General features: G+C 31.3%; 1 protein-coding gene across 1 annotated transcript; it reads right to left on the reverse strand.

Moving 5' to 3' along the window:
• Positions 1-406: 406 nt before the first annotated feature.
• LOC134727408 (glucose dehydrogenase [FAD, quinone]-like) lies at positions 407-15,898 on the reverse strand. Its single transcript, XM_063591790.1, has 12 exons — positions 15,721-15,898; positions 15,127-15,332; positions 14,445-14,637; positions 12,692-12,763; positions 11,952-12,080; positions 11,403-11,524; positions 8,593-8,760; positions 7,903-8,053; positions 6,738-6,880; positions 3,169-3,343; positions 1,817-2,042; positions 407-539 (listed from the first exon to the last, which is right to left on the reverse strand). Exons 1-12 carry the CDS (start codon positions 15,896-15,898, stop codon positions 407-409), a joined length of 1,896 nt encoding a protein of 631 aa, XP_063447860.1.
• Between the last annotated feature and the right edge of the window lie 9,551 nt (positions 15,899-25,449).

The raw sequence follows: 25,449 nt of genomic DNA on the forward strand, positions 1-25,449 counted from the left end.
AAAAACTGTAAAATTAAGACAATTATTTCTGTAAAGAACTATACTAATAATACGTGGTCATTTTTATAAATTTCCTGTTAGCAAAACTTTGAATTTTTCAAAAAACTAATGATTTTTTTTTATCCCGGGCAAAGATTACCGTAGCCGTATTTGGCACAACGTTTTTGAATTTTGGATCCTCAATGCTCTTCAACTTTGTACTTGTTTGGCTTTATAACTATTTTGATATGCGCGTCACTGATGAGTCTTATGTAGACGAAACGCGCGTCTGGCGTACTAAATTATAATCCTGGTACTTTTGATAACTAATTAGATAATTATAATGCTGTCAAAATAGTTTACTTGGTGAATTGTTAAAACTAAACAAGATAAAACTTTATAAGTTATCTATTGTTGACGACATAAGTCAATAATAGCTATGTTTAATTAAATCAGCTGCCTTTTCGGCTATCATCATAGTCGGAGCATTAGTGTTGCCCGACGGATTATTTCTCATTACTGATGCATCTACTACTCTCAGTCTCTTTATACCTTTAACCCTAAAACAAAATACAATAGCGTTTACAGTACACATTTTCTGCATCAGATGAAAATAATATCCTAAAAAAATATACTAAAAAGTTGAATCAAGACAAAAACTACAAATGTTAAGTACCAAAAATTTCATTTACCTTTATATTTAAACCATGTAGGAATATATTGAAAATATATAGGTCACTATAAAAAAATGTCCTTTAACTGACTGCGTTTTTCACCCAGCAGTTTAAAGACTCTCAGATTCGTGAAACAATGATCCATGCGATCATAAATAAACAGAAGAAGAATTGACCATGCAATCATCCATGTGATCATAAATAAACATAAGAAGTGTTGACCATGTAATAATTGATTGCGTTGCTTAACACTACGAGAAAAGGGTTAACTTATCTTTTCCCCAAACCTTTTCACTCGCTATTAAACAAACACGACTACCTTTCAATGGCATTACATAATTATTGAGGAAGGTCTTGCTTTTTGGAATAAGTAAAATCTAAAGTGTTGGAGTTGAAACACGATTATTAAATACCATCAACCGTTGTGACTCCAAAATTCGTCAGAATTTACAGATGATTCACAAAGATAGATAAATTTCATTCAATATTATAAAAAATAGGGTATGAACTATTGGTAAGGATGTAAAAAAAAATATTCAAAATTCAAAGACAAGCTTTATAAGACCATTTATTTGACATGTTTTACACTAGTCATTTTGAAGTCCTTTATAGCTTGTTGTTTAGTTTGAGACAAAGCTCCGTGTTAAATATAGGAAAAAGAAGATTTGGCATGATTTCCAATGAGACAACTGTTTACAAGAAACCATGACACAGTAATTCACAGCTATAGGTCACAGTACGACATTTAAGGCCGATAATAATAGAGATATTTAATTAATAATAATAGTGGGACTGTGTGAGTTACTAGCAGTGCTGTTTGCTGTAAATCCTCGATTGTTTCTTGGGTGATAAAAGCATCGGTACTGACACGATTGCAATCCCCTCACGCGTAATACTTTTTTAATAATAAATTATTAGTTAGGAAATTAAATATTTGAAGCCATAACAAATCAGGTAAGGTTTTATTCTATAGATATTATATATTTTCTACGTGGATGATGTTATGGACTTACTGGTATACGAATCATGCAAAGTGAAAACAGAGGCATGTTGCAGTCGTGTATATAAATATGTAAGAAACAAAAAACACATTCATGTACAAGCAAATGATGTCCACTGATGAAAACAAATTAAACAAAAACAACTTTACATGTTTTCTATACCTGAGTTGAGGGTCTACAACAGCAGTTACATCTCCATATGATCCCATTCTGCAGGAGCTTGTTTGATGGTTGGCTTGATTGGCAAAATGGCGAACCATACATCGCCAATAATCGTCCTTATCATATTCTTCTTCACTGCAATGGCCAGGTGTGTCATATCGTATCAACTTGGCTCCAATGCTCTTCCATGACTTAGTTTCTTGAAGTTTTTGCAAAAATCGAATTCCTGCGGTATATTTAGACATATCCATTTAAACTGAAGTCGATTCTAATAGAAAGACCATTCATGTAAATGAATCGCCCCTCGTTAGAAATTCACTTTGTAGTATTTTAATTTCGACTGATACTCTTCAAATGGCAGTGGTCGGTGTTTGTCTCTCAGTTTATGGGGAACCACTAGTGGTAGGCAAATGTTAATTGGTATTCAGTTATATAAACATCAGCACACCTCATTAACATGGAGAATATTTGGCCCTGTCCCCTCAGTCTGGTTTATTGACTGACTTGAAACTTTTTCTTAATTTACATGTATTAGTGTGTGATACAGATGAACTGATAATGTTAAATAATGATATTTGGTATGCAACTATATTGGCATTTGCAAGTATTGTTTCAATGGGGTTAATATAGCCTCACCCCTCATCATGGTTCATTGACTTTGAAACTTTCATATAGTTTATAAGTTAATGTTTGTGTTTAAGTTTGTTTAAAGGAACGACTTATTAGAAGTCAATTGTATTTTTTATGCAGTTGTATTAGTTTTGGCATATCTCATTTCCATGAAGATTGTTAAGCCATGTAACTCCAATCAGAGTTCATCGACTTTGGTTATTTGCATAACTTACATGTTAAAGTATTGCTTTTTTTATTTCAACATCTGCATTATCAAAATTACAAAAAAGGCGAGACATATCTCTGTGATAACAGTTTATTTATGTTATTTTCTATCTATTCATTTCGTACTTAGTTAGAAATAACACAGTTGTTATCCACTCGTTTGATGTGTTTGGACTTTGATTTTGTCATTTGATTATTAACTTACCGTTTTGAATTTGCCTTTTTCAAATGTGATCATTTGGGAGTTCAAATGAAGTGGGTTTTTTTTGTCTTTGTCATATTTGTTAGCCCATTACCGTTTTAGGATATTATTCAAATAACTTAAATATAATTGACATCCTTGATAAATTATTGGTTATAGAAATTTCGATAATAATTAGGATATCAATTTACCAGTTAGTTCGCTCAACAATCATATATATATTCTGTAGATATATCTTGTTTATATACCTTTGATTATTCTTACAAACAAAACTAAACAGGGTTGTTTTTAACTTTGCTTAATCTTAATATACCTTTGACAAATCTCTCAACATCATCTGAATCAGAAAGATACATTGGATCAATAACAGGTTTGCACGACGGACATGTTGTTGACAGTGTAATTTTTCCTCTACTTTTTGCATTCAGCAAGTTCACAATAACCACAAAACTATTAGGATCTGTTCTATTAGCTAGCTCTTCTTTTACCTAAATTGTAAATAAACTCACCATTGATGCCAGGTTTACAAATGTGTTTGTCAAATAAGCTAAACATTTACAATTAACTCATCATAGATACCAGGACTAAATTTAGTATATACGCCAGACGCACGTTTCGTCTACAAAAGACTCATCAGTGACGCTCGAATCTCAAAAAGTTAAAAAGGCCAAATAAAGTACGAAGTTGAAGAGCATTGAAAACAAAAATTCTTAAAGTTTTGCCAAATACAGCTACGGTAATCTATGCCTGAGGTAGAAAAACCTTAGTATTTCAAAAAATTCAAAAATTTGTAAACAGTAAATTTTTAATTATAACCATATCAATGAAAAATACCCGTTAGTGACGATAGAATCACGAACGTTATAGACCAAATTAAGTACGTGGTTGAAGCTCATTACAATACAACCAAGTTTTATTTCTCCCTGGGTTAGTAAATTTCCAAGTTTTGTAAATATCTAAATTTATAATCATGATCATAATAATGATACTTAATGTCAACACATGCTAACCACCAGCCTGGTGATACCATAGGAGAGAATACCTACACCAGCAATTGTATTGATCCATTGGTTTTAACTCAGTATAGATACCAGGTTAACATTTTGTACATCAGACGTGTGTTACTTCTACAAAATACTCATCATTGACTCTCGAATCAACAGAATGATGAATTTCAAATTTTACCAAATGCTAGACAAAGTATTTTACATTCTAAGTAGTTGACATTTAAGTGAGAGGTTTAGCTAGATGAAAAACAGGGTTAAATTCACAATTTTTATCTTTAGGAGATTCTTTACCAAGTTCGGGTTATAACAGTTGGTTTCCATTCTTTTAAATATTTTTGGCTTTCGATTTTGCCTTTGCTAATGAACTTTCATTGTTATGCCCCACCTACGATAGTAGAGGGGCATTATGTGTTCTGGTCTGTGCGTCCGTTCGTCCGTCTGTCCGTTCGTTCGTCCGTCCGTCTGTCTGTCTGTCTGTTCGTTCGTCTGTCCGTTCGTTCGTCTGTCCCGCTTCAGGTTAAAGTATTTGGTCAAGGTAGTTTTTGATGAAGTTGAAGTCCAATCAACTTGAAACTTAGTACACATGTTCCTTATGATATGATTCTTCTCATTTTTAAACCAAATTAAACTTTTGACCCCAATTTCACGGTCCACTGAACATAGAAAATGAAAGTGCATGTTTCAGGTTAAAGTTTTTGGTCAAGGTAGTTTTTGATAAAGTTGAAGTCCAATCAACTTGAAACTTAGCACACATGTTCCTTATGATATAATCTTTCTAATTTTAATGCCTTATTATATTTTTTATCCAATTTCATGGTCCATTGAACATGGAAAATGATAGTGCGAGTGGGGCATTCGTGTACTTTGGACACGTTCTTGTTGAATTTTCCTTGGTGTTCGGTATTTTTACTATATTACATATAAATTATGTAGTTTTAAAATTGAATTCTATTAGTACATAAGTAGCATTTTCTTAGACGACAGTTTATAAGGATTTTTAGCATTTAGTCAAGACTTGTCTCCTCTGCTTAAAGTTCGATATTTTAGTTATTTTTCTTTTTACATGTCGTTTTTATATTTAATTAAATATGTTGAATATTCATTCGATTATGTGGAGGCTCTTATAATATCTATATGAAAATAAGATCTCGTGAAATATTATCTTAAATTCAAACATCATGTATAAATATAGCTTTTTGGCGGAGAAGATACCATATTACATGACTTTGATTATAGAAATGTTTTTATAACATTCAAGGAATGAGCAAAATTATAATAATTAAGCTCTTTGCTGACGGTCGTATGTAGACCTATGGATGTTAATTTCTGTCTCTGTTTTAGAGAGTTGTCCCATGGGTTATTATACCACAAAATCCTATTGTTGTCGAGCCTTCGACTTTAGTCGAAAAAGCGAGACTAAGCGATCCTTCATTCCGTTGTTAAAGTTTTTGAAAATTTAATAACTTTCTTAAACTATACTGGATTTCTACCAAACTTGGACAGAAGCTTGTTTATGATCATAAGATAGTATCCAGAAGTAAAGTTTGCAAAAATAAAATTCCATTTTTTCTGTATTTTACTTATAAATGGACTTAGTTTTTTTCTGCAGGGAAACATTACATTCACTCTGTGGTTAAAGTTTTTAAAATTTGAATAACTTTCTTTAACTATCCTGGGTTTGTACCAAACATGGACAGAAGCTTGTTTATGATCATAAGATAGTATCCAGAAGTAAATTTTGTAAAAAAATAAATCCATTTTTCCGTATTACACTTTTAAATGGACTTAGGTTTTCTGCAAGGATACAACACATTCACTCTGTGGTCAAATTTTTTTTTAATTTAATTACTTTCTTATACTATTTTAAATTTGTACCAAACTTGTGTGTTGCATTTTAACGTTGAGTCGTTTGTGTTTTCTATTATTTTTGAAATATTGAGATAAGACGTGGCACGGTACTTGTCTATCCCAAATTCATGTATTTGGTTTTGATGTTATATTTGTTATTCTCGTGGTGTTTTGTCTGATGCTTGGTCCGTTTCTGTGTGTGTTGCGTTTCGGTGTTGTGTCATTGTTCTCCTCTTATATTTAATGCGTTTCCCTCGGTTTTAATTTGTTACCCCGATTTTGTTTTTTGTCCATGGATTTATGAGTTTTCCACATCTTCCTATATCTATTTGAACAGCGGTATACTACTGTTGCCTTTATTTGGACAGAAGCTTGTTTGTGATCAAAAGCTAGTATCTAGAAGGGAAATTTTGTTAATATTTGTTACCTGTGTATCTGAATTTTACTTTTAAATGGACTTAGTTTTTCTTACAGTTAACATTATATACAGTCTGCAGTTAAAGTTTTTAAAACATTTATTCGATTTAAAACATTTATTCTATTTATAAACTATCCTGAATTTTTTACCAAACTTGGACAGAAGCTTCTTACAATCAAAAGATAGTATCAAGAGGAATATTTTTATTGATTATTTCCTCGTTTTTGTTGAGCCTGGGAGTTACAGCAAAAGTAGGCGAGACACTGAGTTCCGCGGGACCCTTACGAATTTTTATATAGGTATTGTCTATCCTGTAGTTTGTTCAATATTATAATGGGGCGTAAATTCAGGTACGAAAAATACCATTATATACATAGCTTTTATGCATAATAAATTTCTTACAGTGACATCATAATAAAACAAAATGCAATGCTAAGAAAAAAACGGTATTGCAAAACAACACATCAGAAGCAATGACTGAATAACAGTTCAACTTTACACGTATCAAAGTATATTGAGCGAAAAAGAAATCTCTAAATATTCCAGAACTTGTTAGCCTTTTCGAATTATTATAAGTAATACATCCGCATAACCCTGGTGTGAACTTACTTCTTCTTTGTAGGAAAACCCGTCAAGAAAACCTTTCTCGTAAGCCAAGCCGAGAAATATCAACTGTATATCAGGAGGTGCGTCATTGTTCTGATCGAGATTGATAAATATCATCCCATCTACCCCAATTTGAGCATATATACCTGAAAAATATTACAATTAAATGAGAAAAATGAAATAGTTTTCCACGAGAATTACTTCTGTGAATAAATAAACACTGTATATTACTTAAGGATGTACTTAGGTGATCTTAGGTGATATAAAATAAATGAAGAATTTACATTTGATACTATAAGCTGGAAGAGTATCAGTTAAGGAGCGAAATGCGCTAAAACTATTGATAGGTCATTGAGCTCTTTTCGAAATATTTCATTTGCTGACTCGGACTTTTACCTTATATTTGCATACATTGGTATTATTTGGGTCTCGAATCCAAAAAAAAGAACATAAATATAATCTGCTTTAATTTTGTCAGATGACCATTTATGAGCTATAAAGTCTGGTAATAACAGATAACTAGGTGTTATGTGGCAAAATTATTTACCTTGTATCGTATGGAAAAACATCAAGGAGTCCGAACATCTGACACAAATTCCAAAACCTCACCTAAGTACATCATTAAAAGCAGATTTTCACGAAGATTCCTTTTTTGTAATTGATTATCAAATTGCAAATCAGGTTCCTGGTTGCCTTTTAAGAAAGGTTTAACATTTAGTTTGACCAAGGTCTTTCGTAGCAGTCTATACGGCATTGATTTGTACCTGGTGGAAGACTTAATATTGTGTGGAAGACTTAACATTGACATGTAGAAATTTCCTCCTTTCCGTCATTTCGGTCTTATGTGGATAATTGTCTCATATTAATCATGCGATCATACCACTTCTCCATATTTACACGTCACACTATGTATCCAGAGTTAGGTCCTGATAGTATATGAACTGTTGCAATCATAGAAGGTAAAGGGTAATCATTCAAGAACGGTCCTTAATACAGACACTCAAATAAACTGACAAATAAAATAAAATTGAGATGTATAATAACCTTACAAGCAAAAACAGACAACACTATTGTTTTAAAAAATTACTTTTTGCAAAAATCAACAGTTAGAAAGTAATCAGTATAGCGTTCTGATTTTTTTTTGTGTTTATCAAAAATATAAATTGACCTTCTCTGTAGAATAAATATTGAAGAATGTTTTCTGTGTCTGCTATCTTCTGAGAAGTTGTAGCCAAACTCATGTTTATTGCAATCTGAAAGTGCATTGCCATCTGGTCTTGAAGATTTTCACCAACAGGCAAATCTGCAACAACTGGAATCTAACATGGAATCAGAAAAATTATAACTTAGAAAGATAGGTTATAGCAAAATAAGTAAATACTAGTAGTACAAAACGGTAAAATATCAACAAATATATCAATCTTATATATTTTTTACAACAGACGTGCGATTTGTTTACACTGACCCATCACTAGCGCTCGAATTACCTTTGTAAAGTGAAATCAATAAAGTGTTTTGAAAATTCAAAACAAAATAATCCTTTAAGTTGGAACGTCTAGTATATCACATTTCAACAAAGTCATCAATTACTGGAATTTCTGGTAATGTGCACATTTCAACTAGGTGATCCCTGCCTTGAGTGTCTGGATAATCTGTTTTCGTGCATATTTGAGTATATTTCAAAGATTTGCAATACATTTCGAAAACATTTTGACACACTGCAAAAAGTAGAACTGTAAGTATTTAATTCAAATATAATCTCTTATTTTTTTACTAGAGTAAAATAGATAAAACAAAGTGAAATAAATTGGGTATTTCTACAATATGTAACTGACTTCAGTACTTTAGAAATACATACCCTGATATCATTCAGGTGGTGTTTTGGTCCTATTCCGGAAGATAAGAGTATTTTTGGTGAATGAACAACACCTGCTGACAGAATGATTTCCTTTCTTGCATATACTTTGTACAAAACGCCATCTTTAGAAAATTCTACTCCTCGAGCAACGTTTCCGTCGAACAGTATCTACATGTATATATAGTTATGTATATATAGTTTTATTATCAGTTTCTATATAAAATAAGTACATAATATTTTGACTAAATTTTTTTTAAATTTCAAGCACTAAACTATTGGACCTGTCAATAGTTTCAGACTATTGGACCTCTATGAAACTTTTTCACAGGAAGCGTCATAAAATATTGGTGAATTTCCAATGCAGCTACGTAATTTGATGATTTTTGAAAATACCGTGGGAGTAACGACGTGACGTCTCGTTTTACCTAATCTATCTAGGGTTGACATCAGTGCAAGTCGTAGCCTTAGCATTTCAGACTATCTATGAAGTACATGTTATGATTCGATTTCAGTTTTTTTTAATTTCGATAGTCGATTTATCACCGCCATTTATTGTCTATTATCTTTTTCGATACAAAAAACACTTACTCACTGGATATTCGTGGAATAGTTAGTTTATTGTTCCCTCTGCTAACCATCAGGTAGCAATTTTACCTGACCATATCGGGAAATAGGTATTTAGTCGGATCTTAACACGTACGTGTGATTTGTTTAAACCGGTTTTCGATAACAATATACGAAGAAATGTCAAAATGTTTAGGACTTAATTAAATCCGTATTTCGGTAAGATTGTGCAAGCATACGGTTTTTATTGCGTCTTACACTGTGAGAAGCGAATAATCTGTAACTACTTTATTCAAATATTCTGTAAAAACGTTAATTTTGAGCTATGAAAGTCAAGTGGCTAGAGAACTTTCCTGAGGAAGTTTTAAAATAGTGCAAAAAAATATTTTTACAGTGGGTTAGCTTTCATTAGTCTTCACTATCTATAGATTAACAACTTTTGGTTATATTTATAATTCAGAATCATCATTGAAGGTGGAGCGCGATTGCGCAGTTAATTTATTATATGGATGTGCCATTTGTATGATGAGTGACATTCCGTGGTATTATGTGTCAATTCGAAAAAGTTATACGAGAATTGTCTCCCCTTAACAGGTTCATTTTTTTTATAATTATGTTTAGGTTTCTGATATAATTTTGAATAATTACAAAATGAATCAATGCAATATATTTCAGTTTTTGTTATTAATGTTATTGATGTATCAAAACAATTGATGTACGAATATAATTTCATAAATTTGAAACGCATAAAATTTTTACATACCAATATAAAGATTTTTTTTATTTTTAAAATAAACTATGATTAAAACGTGCATGAAATTACTTCCCTTCATGATAGATTGATTGGGAAATGAGTCAGAGTTATCTATTAGTGATCACAGAGAGGGACTAGCAAGCAAATTTTGATTGCAGCTAATTCATTGTTAAAACAATGTTCCACTATAAACGAATGTTATTTTATACAAATATAAGGACTTAGTTAGCTAAATCTACAAATTTGATTTGAAATTATGAATTTTTATTGCAATAGATTAATATGCTACATCAGGACAATAGTTGCACCTCAGGGATAATGAACTTACTATTCCACTAATACACAGTCAATAAGTATAAAATATTAAATGTATATCATATAATAATCCGTAATTTTCATTTGCTGACAACAATCATAAGGCACTTCGATATCAAATTGTATTTCAGTATGGAAAACTAAAGCTATGACAATGATCGTGTCAATGTCTTCCGCGTGTGCTTCGGGCATCGATTTTTCACCACATTACAATTATAAACAGAAGCATTCAACTCTTAAATATATATCATTAGGTTATTACCATTAAGAAGACAAATCATGTTGATATGTTGGCGTTTGACTTTATTGTAGTTCAATGTTTCTGGTGTTCTTTTGTTTTCCACTTTAAATTGATTTGTTTCCATCAGTTTTAGTTTGTTTCCTAGATTTATTTGGTTTAATATATCTTTTACTTTTGACCAGCGGTATACTATTGTTGCCTTTTTCTCAGACTTAGTTTCATATCTAATTTCGCCTAAAGCCGTATGTTTAAGGCATAACTTGTCAATTTCGTCGCGCTTATGAAGTCATGCATACATTACTATTGACACAATGAACAAGGCGGGTCGTTTAGTTGTTTTTTATTTGATTTTTTGGCAGGGCAAAAGAACATTACGTCTTGTAAAAGTAATTTCACGGTTGAGAAAGAGAAATATCAGAATACAATAAGGCAGAATCAAAAGAACAGGAAACCTGTCCTTTTGGACAATCTGTAGAATAACAAAAATATTAATCTCATATGAAAATTTTAAACGAAAAATTCAGAAACAAATGTCAAAATTAAAAACTAAAACACGTCTAACGAATGGATAACAACTGTTATATTCCTATCTTGGTACAAATTTTTTCTTATGTAGATAATGATGGATTAAATCTAGTTTTATAACTAGCTAAACCTCTCACTTGTATAACAGTTGCATAAAATTCCATAATATTGACAATGATGTGTGAACAAAACAGACAGACATAATTGTGATGAGTCAGCTATCTTAGATACATACAATTATACAGCAAATAGAAGATTTGAATGTGGTAGTTTAAATTTTATAATCAATGATAACTGTAAAATGTATAAGAGTGTTCCCTTCATACAATGAATGATAAAATATTGCTCACTATTCATCATCTGTCTTTCTTCTAATATACCCGGTATTACTTGTGGTAATTCCATAAATACCTTTGACACATAGCTGTTTAAATGAACTTGCAAATTTGGTCTCCCTAGAGCTGGTCTTAAGTAGCAGGATGCTGTGTCACACCTCTCTCCTTTCTTAACATTAACTTGAATTCTACAGAAACCTATAAAGTTACAACAATTTACAATTAAAACAAAAATGCCACAACAAATGCCATATTTTATTTTTTAAGTTTTAGCTTGTCTTTTTGGAAATATGGCAATGTGTTTATTAAAATTATTGATAATTTCTTAAAATCCTGTACTTAATGCGTTATATATTTTGATTGTTCAAAAGTAACTACATTTCAATACTACTTTCTATACACTGACTGAAATATTCAATATACTATTACGAAATGTCGATCAGTATTATATGAAATTGAAAGATTTGACAGCAAGCGTTTAATGAATTGTGATTTATACTTATTGTTGTATTTTGGATTATAAAAAAAATGATAATGTCGGCATGACATATTAAGAAAAAAAGATAAAGGAATAAATTATTTCAATATAATTACGTAAGCAGCAAGTAGAGATAAACAAAAATACCCAGTTGAGTTTCACTATTGCAGTCTATTCTATTGTATCCTAATTCCTGAGCGGCCTGTTCATGAAAATATTCCAACGTTGTCATTCTGGACTCAACTATTGTCAATGGTCCATCCCGTCCTCGTAGATCTATAAAATGAAAGTTAGAAATAGGCTTAGATTTGATATCTTATTATAGGTCCTGAAAATTGTCAATGGTCCATTCTGTCCTCGTAGATATATAAAATGAAAGTTAGAAATATCAGATTTGATATCTAATTATATCTATAGAAGAAGATGTGGTATGAGTGCCAATGAGACATCTTGGTCATCAAAGTCACAACTTGTAAAAGAAAACCGGTAAAGGTCAATGTACTATCTCCTACACGGAGCCTCGGCTTAAACCGAACAACAAGTTATAAAGAGCCCAAAACATGACATGCGTAAAACCATTTAAAAGGAAAAACCAACAGTCTAATCTATATAAAAAAGAGAAACGAGAACAATTATGAAGCACGTCAACAAACAACAACTTCTGTCTTAACAAATGACAATGGTCAATTCCGTAAACGTAGATCTATAAAAAGAAAGTAAAAATTGTCGTAGATTTTGATATCTTATTTGAGGACTTTGCAATTGTCAATTCTGTCCACGTAGATCTATAAAACGTAATATTAGATTTGATAAAAAAAAAATGAGATTTTTAGACAGATTTTTATTAAGACATTTGGATTGACAAAAGATAATATTAAGTTGCTCACCTGGTTTTTTCTTGCAACCATATGAGATTCTAACTTTTCCTCCTTTTGTATGATATTGCGTTTGTTTATTTCCTACAATTTATTGCATTCATTTTGTGTTATTTATTTTAATTACATACATTTTCTCATATTTTTAAACTGCATTTGTGTATAGTTCATTTCAATTAATAAATAAATTTTACCTAAACTTTCAATTTTACCTTCGATAGTTATCGAAGGTACCAGAAATAATTTAATACAACAGACCCGCGTTTCGCCTACAGAAGACTCATCAGTTACGCTCATATCAGAAACAGTTAAAAGTCAAACAAGTACAAAGTTGAAGAGATACCATCTTTATCATTTTATAACTAGCTTGGTATTTGGTCAAAATCGTTACGGTTTTTGTGTGATCAGACCTGTTTAATATTGTCCCAACAATTGTTGAAATAGAGGCGAAAGATACCAGAGGGACAGTCAAACTCATAAATTTAGTCTGCTTCTCTAAAAGTACAATCAGGTTCAATTGTTTTATATAATCACAGTGATACATAGAATAATTTAGAACTTTAATCATTATAAGCGTCACGATTTGCATCCTACCTTTTTTCTAATATTATGTCATGTGACTAACAGGCTTATTCGTAAGAATTGAATCACATAGCTAAAACTGTTAATTCTGAATGCATAAATTTAACATGAGATTTCATAAATGATTGATAAGGCACGAACTATAAAAGAGAGATGAAAGATACCAGATGGACAGTTAAACTAATAGATTGAAAATAAACTGACAACGCCATGGCTAAAAATAAAAAAGACAAACAGACAAATAATAGTACATAAGACACAACATATAAAACTAAAGACTAAGCAACACGAACCCCACCAAAACCTGGGCTGGTCTCAGTTGCTCCGGAAGAGGAAACAGATAATGCTCCACATGTGGCACACGACATGTTGCTTATGTAATTACAAATCCGGTAAATTGTCTAATACGGTAAGTCACATTCGTGAAAGGGTAGGTTTTAGTTACAACATAAACGATATCATTTGTGAAACGGTTTTTGCATAACGGTCGACCAAACCGTGGTGGCGTCCGTAAAATTTGCGAATAGATGATTTCAACTTCACAATTTGGAACTCTTGGTTTAATAGCTTCTTTGTGAGCAGCTCTCCTTAATCAATGAAATCATGATAGAAAAAACAAGCATTTCGTATTAATTTGGTCATATATTTTGTGATTGCCGGTGCTGCTGGAATGTTGCTTCATAAAATAGGATTTTCGCAATTGGCAAGCTGAAGTCATCTCTTTTGTTGTAAAGTTTTGTTTTCAACCTACATTCATTGTAAGTTTCTAGAAGTAAGTCAAATTAAGGCAGACTTCACTGTATCTGTAGTATCGTTTATCTCTACCTCGTTGGGATAGATTTGTTCAACATATTCACCAAATTATTTAGTGAGAGAACACCATCTGTACAGCGGAACATGTATGAATCAGCTGTCTTTAAAACTTTAAATTTTACGAAAAAGTATTGATTTTTTTAACACAGGAATAAATTACTTAGCTGTATTTGAAAAAACCTTGTGGAATTTTAGTTCCAAGATACACTTAAAATTCGTACTTTTTTTTGGTTTGTTTTTTTCACCCCTTTTTATTCGAGCGTCACAGATGAGTCTTTTATATAGGAGCCGCGCGTCAGGCATACAACTCTTTAAACATGGTATCAATGGTGAGTTAATACTTAAAAATTTAGTTAAAGAGTAAAATTACCTTTACTATACATTGGTAAATTGAAATCAATACTTTCCATCTTTTTGAAGTAAGGTAATACATCCTTATAGCTCCATCCGACAGCGCCCTCTTTCGCCCATGTGTCAAAATCTTTGGGATTTCCGCGGATTAGACCCATTGCATTTATTCTTCCTGTTCCACCTAAACATTTTCCTCGGGGCCAATTAGTTACCTAATAAAGTAAGACACACTCATGTGTATAACGTTGTGGTGATGAAAGATTCTTCTCGAAAAAGACTATTTTGTACTGTGGGTACCATAGTCCAAGATTTATATTCCCTTCTGAAATACTATCAGAAATACTTTTCATGAGGTGTTCATCGCTGCAAAATCCTTCCCAACTTTTCTAACCCTAATTTCAATTCCTTTGACTTCTCCTTTTCTTCTTCCTTCCCTCTTGTCAATTGTGTTTGCAATGTTTTCCCCAGATGATGTTTAAGTTACATTTTTTTTTAAATAGGTCATTAACAATAGGGAGTAATAAAGGTTGACATCTTTGGTATGTTTTATGTTAATGAAATTTTACACATTGAATATGTCGACAAACTTTGCAAGTATTGTGTAAATGTCAACGTTAGGTTGCTGCCTCTTTAACGGCAACCCAACATCTCCTTTTTTTAATTCATAATACAGAAGAAGTGTTTTTAGAACAGTTATATACCTCATCTTTAAATGCGAAGAGAGCATGCTTCTGCTCTATTGTCTTGTATTTCCAGTCTAGATTGCTGTTCGATAGAGCACTCCATAATAATGGTATCTTTGTCAGGTCGTTCTCTATGTGAGACCCACCAGCCTCTAATAGAAGGACTTTATCATATCCTTCAGACAAACGTGTGGCAACAATGCCTCCTGCAGATCCGGCTCCCACTGTAAAACACAAATAAGTCATATTTTTACCAATTTCCATTTCATTTTATTTTATGAAAAGTGTTAGAGCTTTATATATCATATTTTCTCATCTTTAGTGATTTTCCCGTCGATCATAAAATAAACAGCTTATTTACGTGTTGGTCACCACCTATTGTAGTAATATCACAACACTTAGGAGCTTACTTTAAAATAATTTTTTTTCGCCATAATAAGAAGCCTGTTTTGGTTGGCCATCACTGAAAATATTACGTCTGTACCCCTCCACATACAAACAGCATATGAGAAGTGCTTCACTACATTTATAAACTTAAATAGTGTTTTGTTAAGTTGCATGCCACATTACAAAGTACACTGTATTTTTATTATTATAAAGAAAGTAACATACCTACAATGAAGTCATACCAATCTTCTAATGGTCTATCAAACACACCAAGTGGGTCTTTTTCAATAGGTGGAAGCGTTGTTGCCAAAAAGATAACTAGGGAGGCTACTTGTACAAGTGATTGTCCTAGAAACATCACTTGATCAGCTGAAATTGAACTGGAATTAAACGTGTTGCACATTTCCACATAAAGTTATCTTTCCGGTATGAAATGACGAATCATTGGTATATCAAAAAATTGTGACATAATGAATATTATCTTCATTTATTATGTGATAAATGCCAGGTTCGTTATTGATTCAATTTTCGTTGCTTAATGAACGCTAACAGCCACAAATCAATGAAAAAAGCCTATAAGCATTAACATAGTAAAAGTGTTAGGTGAAGACATGATGAACTTAATTTCAATGGAATATATGAATACACAGCAAGTAAGCAATATGCTACAAACACTTCGAATTTAACATTAAGAGGTTAAAATTGTTTGTTTATACATTTCAGACAAGCAAACGGACATGAGAGGTTTTGATTAACAATATTCCTACACTCCAAGTCCAATACCTTTTTGGGCAAACAAAACTAAGATAAAAAAAAACTATTTACCTTGATAAAATTGAATTAAAGAAGGTGAAACATATACATACGTATAAAAATAACACAAAATACAAACGGTCATAGTGAAGCGTCGACCTATGAATAGTTCTAACGTACAGGTAAAATTCCACCCGTGTCTAAAGTTATACACCCCTGCTACTATATAGGCTTATATCAACTTATACTCGGCTACTAATTTCCCTTCTACAAAATATCTCGAACGTAAAACTATTTGAAAAAAAATACTTAATGAATTTAATAAATTGTGTCTTAATCTTTAACCCTTCATTGTCCTCTTAAGGAAATGCCTGTACCAAATCAGGAATATGATAGGGTTTTTGTCCATTCATTTGATGTATTTGATTTTTTAATTTTGCCATTTTAGAAAGTATTACCTTTTTTTAATTTTCCTTGGTGTTCGGTATTTTTCTTATTTAACTTTGAGGTATAGTTAAAGTACTAGTATTAAAGCTAAAACTCGGAGTAGTCATCTCCCTTTCAAATATATAAACGAATGCTAAGGATTTCAAAGATACATTGTAACAAACATAAAAAAGTAAAATGATAATTATACTGAACTCCGAGAAAATTTCTGAACGAAAAGTCTCACGGCAAATGGCAAAATCAGACGTTCAAACACACCAAACAAATGGATAACAACTTTCATATTCCTGACGTTGTCACAGGCATGTTCTTATCTAGAAAATAGTGGATTAACCAACTTAAGCTATGTAGTTGTGAGTTGAATTCGATATAAAAGAGCATATTTGTGTGCTTCGTTTTAATCTAAAGAGTCGACCCCTTTAAATTTGAGCCTATGTTAACGTTGCATCACTGTTTTGGTTAGGATTTTCTGTATTCTTAAACTTTTTATGCCATTTTTCTGATCTTTGTTCGGCCCATAACTCTGTATTTTATACATTTTAGCATCCATTATTTACTTTTCTATTTGTGCTTAATGTGTTCTTTTCTGAGTATTTTTCTCTATTCTTCGTTTTACTCCAATTTTTCTGTACTCTTGTCCTTTAATTTCCTATTCTGTAAACCCATCCAAATCAGCGGTTATGGAAGGGTTTCACTGACAAACATGTTTACCCTTGTACGTTGATCTATAGATGCTTACATTCACGTCATTTTGATTTGTGTATAATACATATTAAGCAACCAACGTAAATCAAATTTTTATATTAAATTAATTTAGAATATGGATAAACAGAGACATAATGTTTATTGATAAACCATTGCAGCAATGCTACTAACCTATTTTAAAAATCTAATATTCCTTTTTTTATGATAGAGCAATTTGAAACATAATCTTTATTTGTACAAAAACACAAAAATATACGTAAGCGTCGTATCTATTTGTATCAAACAAATATCAATTACGCCTTGTTTTACCTTAAGGTCAAGGATCAGTAAATGAACTAGTCCATAGATTTTTTTTTAAATTTAGAACTCGATTAGATATTGAAAATATACATCAGAAAATGTATAAAAAAGTACATGTCACCGACTTCGTTTTCGAGAAAAAATCATTTTAAAAATGGTCCGAGAGGGTACTAAATTTCATTGAATATATAGGGGAAATCTGTATTTTTCTTCTTCAATTTTCGGTTTCCGGTATAAATCACGTGAACCGCTCCATAGAATTTTTTTTTAAATTAACATTTTCTTCCTCTTTGTCTTACGAATTAGATGATGTTAAAAAAAAATATGGTCACCGACTTCGTTTTCCCTGTAGAAGCGACGCAAACTCAACATTTTGGCAAAAAAACCATCAAAATTCGTGACGTCGTTATTTTTATTACACTACGTCAAGTTATCATGCTAATTATTTCCTACGTTCTTCGTGTTGATTATGCACGATGATAATGTGTTTCGTATATTGATAGATTCTTTTTATCTGGATAATTATCATTAATTTTTATTTTGTATTTCCAATATTCTTTATTCTTTATATTTAGGCACCCATTATGCTCTTTTTCTTTTTTCTTTTTTTTTTTGTGCCTTTTATTCTGCAATTTTTGCCCATTATTCTGTATTCCTTTAACCCTAATCAGACCCTCTTTTATGAAACATTTTAAACAGATATTATACGTTATAAAAAATATGATACATGTATTTTCATTATCAATACACATGTCTAAAACAATTACTTATTCAAACAAAAATATATTGTAAGTACATGAACGCAAAATAGTAAAAACACAAAAATAGAAATCATCAGGTTTACTGTCTACAATCTACAAGTTGACGCAATAAAAGATGTAATTGAAGCTATAATTTCGTAGGTTAATAAAATTAATGTGGAACTTTTTTTCATGAGATTATAATAGAGTATAACTTTCTTTTTGGTTAAATTGCGAAATAGAAGTCAATACGTTCTTGCTCACTCCTTTGTCGCTTTGAAGGTGTCATGATGTTTCATGCTTAGAATTGCAAATGTGTTCCTGTAATTTGAATTTCAAAATGACTGAGTGACATTTTTTCGACGAACTGATCAACTCAACCATACCAAATCACTCTACTGTGATGCGACTGTCATATAAGTGAGAGGTTTAGCGCTATAAAACCAGGTTCAATCCATCATTTTCTACATTTAAAAATGCCTGTACCTAGTCAGGAATATGACAGTTGTTGTCCATGCATTCGTTTGATGTGTTTTATCATTTGAATTTGCCATTTGATTAGGGACTTTCCGTTTTGAATTTTCCTCGGAGTTCAGTATTTTGTAATTTTACTTTTGAAATTTTGGATTAAATACGCCCTCTACGCTCCCATCTGGATCCGCCCCTACACACAGTTACTGACAGCTTGTTCAAAGCCAATAACAACTAATACAAAAAATCAAGCATCTAAGACTAAATTCTTACCAAGATTTCTGTAAATCAGTGTTGATTGAGACCCACTGTAAAGAAATGCACCACTATTATTCTGTGTAACAGATTGTCATTGTTGCGTCAACCAGATTGATTTCTTGTTTTACTTCATTTGAATTTTAAAAGTGTAAGAAAAATTGATTTCTTGTCCAAAAATACCGTATGTTACACTTATAAACATTTCTTCCAGTTTTTAAAACATGCTAAATGTTTATAATTACATGATTGTGTAAATTTACATTCAAACATTAGATGAATTGCATTTATTTCAAACGTGCCAGAAAACATGCACATATTCGAATAAGCTGACAATAATTAAAGTGAAACAGGGATGGGGATATACAAAGTACTGTAAAAGAAAAGTTAGAGTATCTATACTAATAAACGAGAAGACCTAATTTTGTGTGTCGCTTCTCTTCCTTCGTTCCTTCTACAATGTATTAATCATCATGCCTCTGTGTTCTATATAGGTATAGTCGCATTTGTCATCTTTTCTTATGATTATTCAGTTTGGGTTATTTTGGGAGGAAAACGAAAATAAAGGTGTCAGACCACCAATTAAAAATCCCTATCTGTTCAACCGAATCTTGCAATTTTCACAGCTATCTGAATATTTTACCTTAAGTTTTACTTCAAGGAAACCAGAATTGTACATGTATCACCTTTCTACATGCCAATTTTCAACCAATGTTTAAAGTCTTATATTAAATTTCTAATCTTGAAAACACAGGTACTACCAAAATAACTCCCGGTTTTCTGGAAATCTTAAATTAGTGTACTATGTAGCGCATTAATCCTGAATTTTTAACGCAAACTCATAGACAAGTGAATTTTAACTCAAAATGATCTAAACATATTTCCCTTTCACCAGAAGTTTCATTTCTGCATATTTGTTGGTTAGTTTAAGTAAACAATGACATCAAAAGTACTATTTTGTGTCAGAGTTCAATATACTGTCGAGACCGCACTGTTTTCCTCATCACAATTATGTAGAAATAGTGGTGAGCAACAGTGATCAACAGTTTTCTCACTTGCTTTAACTGGTCGGCAGATATCCAAACTCAAACACCTGTTTTTCGTTTTGAAGATTGTCTTCATGACTGTTTTCATATTCATTTTCAAAATCCTGAAGCATTTCTTCAATTTAAGCAAACAAGTTCATTCTCCTAGAAGTTACATACTTTCCGTCAGATTTACCGTTGTCCCATTGAACAGTCGCCGATTGAAATTTTAACATTGCAAAATCTGGTCAAAGGGACGTAATTCGTACAAAACGTCGCAATATTTCGCGGAATCCGCTAGACGGCGTTCATTTACTGTTACTTGACCTTAAATCTGTTAACTCATAATTTTAATATTTTAGTAAGTGAATTATGGATTTGGATTTTAAATAGTTTCTCAGTAAATGCAAATACTCCTAGTATGTCGATAGTTTATGTTTAATCATTTGTCTTCCTAGATTCTAGTACCGATTTGACACATCTTCGATGGATAAACTAAAAATAAGCAATCATATCGTTATTATAGAAATTTTCAGTGCACCTATGCTAAAAAATTCAATTTCATTGAAAATGCAATTGTTTTTGTTTAGATATATTTTGAGAAGATTTGAATATACTTAACTTCAATTGTTTATCCTTATAAATATGGGCCTTTTCAGCGATGATTGCAAAAGCATAAAGCAACCTTAAGAATTAATACTGGTTCTCTGTAACTATTTAAACTCTTACACAGGGAGTGTGGCACGCATGGTCATGGATTTTCTTTAAACTTCACACATTTACTAGTCTTGGTGAAACAAACAAAAAAATGCTAAATTTTGGTTGCTAAGCACATCGGTTGCCATAGCAACCGATACCCAGTTTTACCAGTTCTGGATATCTATGAATTTAAGCTTAAAAAGGCTATTTTCAACATAATTTTTCATAATAAATGACTAAGAGAAAGATTTTTTTTTATGATTTTATTAGATATTTACATTTTATTAATGTAATTTAATAACTGATATTTTCAAATTCATTTTCAATTATAATCACATACACCCCCCTTTTTATGTGGTTTGCATTAGGTAAAAAATACCCCTTTGAGGTCATTTTTGAATGCTCTTAATAATTTTTTGCGGACACCTGAGTTAAAATCAACCATGAATTCATAAAAATCATAGTCTTATCTTATCAATGATGCGAAAAAGTCATGGGGAAGTATGTCTCATTTTTTTGTTACCATGGATACAAAATGCCTAGTTTTCATTTTTTCAGAAATATTTTTTTTGAAAATTTTTGAAAAAAAATGTTTTAAAAACTTTTTCTGCATTCAGAAAAAATAAATAGATGAAAAATGTGTACAAATTATTGTTATCATTTAAATTTTAAACATAATCATATATAATGGTATTATAGTTTTAACTGTGTTGCTATGGAAAAAACAATTTTATAATGATACACAAGTTTAAAACAATTTTGAAAAAGTTTCAGTTAGTTTCTTAAATTTGCACAAAAGTAGGAAAACTAAAACACTTATTAAGTTTCACTGTATACACACATGTGTATATATACATAATTTTGCTAGTATAGCATATCAATAATGGTGTTAACACTTGAAGGAAACAAATACAATTTTGCTTATCTGGATAAAAGGATCATGAAAAATATACAAGAAAAACTAGAAAGAAAAAAGAAAATTATTCAAAAAATTATATGTTCAATTCTGCAATATTTGCCATTGAATGTAGTGCCATTGAAACAAGCTGTCCATTTGCAAAAATACTGATCAGTGCTAATATTTACAAATTCGTTTAATGAACTTCCATTCATATGATAAAATGCTTAAAAATACTAAATTTTCATTCAAAAAAGCTCTTCTGTAAATTTTCAATTTAATGCTGTGTCAAAGAATGATGGATTTTACAAGTCTTTTCATCAACTGTTATTCAAATGCTGTAGTGAAGATTAAAGATCATAGTGTCACTTGGTGTTAACAGATTGGAATTATAACTACTAGCTCTTTTTATACATAATATTAAGAAGATATAATCAGAAATTGACAGTTCAAGAAAGGCCAAGCTTAAAATTGTTTGTGTGAGACACAGAAATAAATGCAAATGAAATATTCAATATCGTTGGGGGTGGGGGTGAGTAAGATTTGGTAAAATTGAAAAGATCAATTAGTTGCGGTTTGCTTTATGTCCAGTGTCAAACATAGTCTACTGACCAAAAAATAATTAAAGTCAATAATTTGAAAAAATTCAACACAATAAATAATAGAACCAACCCATAAAAGAATTAATAAAAGTTTTTTTAGCAAACAACAGGCGTAACATGCAAGGGCGGCTATGGTCACATGTACATCTGACACATTTCTTGTTTGACGTTCTGGTAGGAGAGAATTTTTCGTTTCCAAAAAGTTCCATTTTCCAACGCGAAACTGCGGAAAATCTGTCAGTGAGTGACTGCATGCGGGTCTTATAATGAGCAACAGGGGGAATATATACAATCTATACAATTTTCATATACGGGGTTCCACTGACTGCCTTAGGAGATGGCCTGCTACATTCATGCTTAGTGATTCCATATGTAATCAACCAAATGTTTCCAATGAAAGGAGGGGCGGGCCCTCGTGGCTCCCTGGATCCGCCTATGGTAGCACTATAATAACATTAGAAATAGGCATTGAACTATTGAAATTTGAGAATAAACAATTATCTTCATTGATTTTTAACAGCAAATTAAACAATATTGACTATTTGATAACTCTTTACACAGAGTGACTTGAAAAGAATTTTATACTTGTATATATACTTTGATTTTCACTAAAAGCCTATTACAGAAAGATATTTCTCAAAAAAGTTTTTTTGTCTTATTGTAAAAAAAAAAAAAAGGATTTTCTTTGAAACAGGAGTCAATGTAAATGACATAAAATACATGATATTTTTTGTCAGCGACTTCTTGTCTGTGACAATTTGTCTGCGACTTTCTGTCCTACATATTGACCATTATCATGACCAGGGAAAAGGACTTTATACCTATTTATATGTATTAAGCTTTGCATCAAATTTATGGAAACGCTTAGATTGAACCATTAATTTTATAAAATAAGAAAATATAAAATGCTTGACAAGCATATTTGCAAATGATAAATGTATTGACATTCGGGAACATTTAAAACTAAGACAAGTTTCTGTCAACCCTCAAGTAAAGTCCGCGAATATGTTTACTGATATTTTATGATTTTTTTTTATTAAACTGATAAAATATCATGCATGCAAGGGCTCGGGTATAACTCAAATAGTCCACAAAACTACCAAGATTTCCCGCACAAGGCTCGGCCATGCCTTAAGTATATGTACGTGGAAAACGTTATTTACTGTAAGAAAATATTAAAAAAAAACTACAAGTAAATGCAATTAAATTAATGGTACCAATTTTCTTGCACCAGATGCGCATTTCGACAATACATGTCTCTTCAGTGATGCTTGTGACCAAAATATTTGAAATCCAAAGCTTAGATAAAAGATGAAGATCTATAATCCAAAAGGTCTAAAAAGTATAGCCAAATCCGTGATAGGAATCACAGCTTTGTATGAGAGAGATACATTCCTTAATTTATAATAATTTCTAATATTTTGTAACAGCAAATTTTAATAACACAAAAAATCCGTATTTTCATGCCAGTACCGAAGTACTGGCTACTAGGCTGGTGATACCCTCGGGGACTACAACTTACATGTATTTTTTGGCCTACTTCAATCACACCTTTTGTGTGTTACTTTATATTTGTGATCAAACGTGTCAAATCATAACCGGTTATATACAACATAAGTTACAGCACAGTTAAATACAATATACTACTCAATACCATACAAAGTTTTAATAATCCGGTGCTCGACAAATTACTCTAAACTGTTTAAAAATGAAATTATAAAAAAAATGTTCTTATAGATTTTAAGCAAATCAGTTAAGATATAAATAAGTTTTTAAGTAGTACCAGAAGTCCAATACAAATGGACTTTTGGTAGTACAACTACCAAGACACTGATTTATGCTTTGAATCTGGGACTATTATACTAAGTTAGTATCAAAGTTCCTGATTGAATGGTCTAAATTTATAACAATTCGAATTTGACATACAACCTTTGAGAAATAAAAAAGTCATTAGCGTTTTAGTTTTAGTCTGATCACTAGTGTCACCAATCAAAGGGAGATAATTCGTATTATGAGGAATATTGATCAATGATCACTTTTTAGAAATTAATTTCGCATATTTCTAGGTAGAATACCCATAACTTTTTTTGATTTTTGAGTAAACCAAGACTGAAATTAATTACTTTTGTGATTCAATGTAGTAGATGTAGCTGCATAATTTCACAAAACTACACCATATATTGCATTTTTCTAAAAAAATCTCAACTTTCTCTGCCGATACCATGGTAACCAACCAATATATATATCGGTTGGCATTATTTTTCTGACTAGTCTAATGGGATCTACATATCAGCCAATTTTCAGAAAGATCGATGACTATGTGTGCCGAAAAAGTTTAAGTGGTTACAGAGAATGAGTATTAACTCGTAACATTTTTTTGTATAATAATGCTGAGAAAATAAAATAATAACTTAGTACCCTTTTATAATGTATATTTCGAATAAAAACCAGCCGAGTCAACGGAACGATAACTTGTCGTGTTTAAATTTGGCTTAATAACTATTTTGATCTGAGCGTCACTGACGAGTCTTGTGAAGAGGAAAGGCGCGTCTGACGTATTTAAAAATTATAATCCTGGTACCTTTGATAACTATTAAAGATTTACAGTACTACAACTTGTTTTCCGACTGTAAGGAATCTTCATGGTTTGATTATATTTATTTTCCGTCCTTTTTATGAAATAGTACAATTAGTTCAAATACCTAATTATACATTTGATAAATATAAAATTTGGTCAATAGAGTCATAGAGGTATGCCCAGTATAAGACTACAGTGTACGTAGTAAAAATATGATCTCTATCAGTATATACCAAAAATTAAATATTTTCCAGATGTATGCATTATATGTCAAAATCTTACCCGTACTAAGCATAAATAACGTTCCATGAATTGTCCTTGAATAAAAATGTATGAACTTTACTGGTCTTATAGTTCACATATAAAATATCTTGTATATCAGATTTTACATCAGATACATGAAATACTATGGTATGTAGTTAATTAACATTGAACCAACGAAAAAATATTTTCTCCTAGTTTAAAATTTATAATAATTCAA

This window comes from Mytilus trossulus, chromosome 8, assembly GCF_036588685.1.
Source record: "Mytilus trossulus isolate FHL-02 chromosome 8, PNRI_Mtr1.1.1.hap1, whole genome shotgun sequence".
NCBI classification, from domain to species: Eukaryota; Metazoa; Mollusca; class Bivalvia; order Mytilida; family Mytilidae; genus Mytilus; species Mytilus trossulus.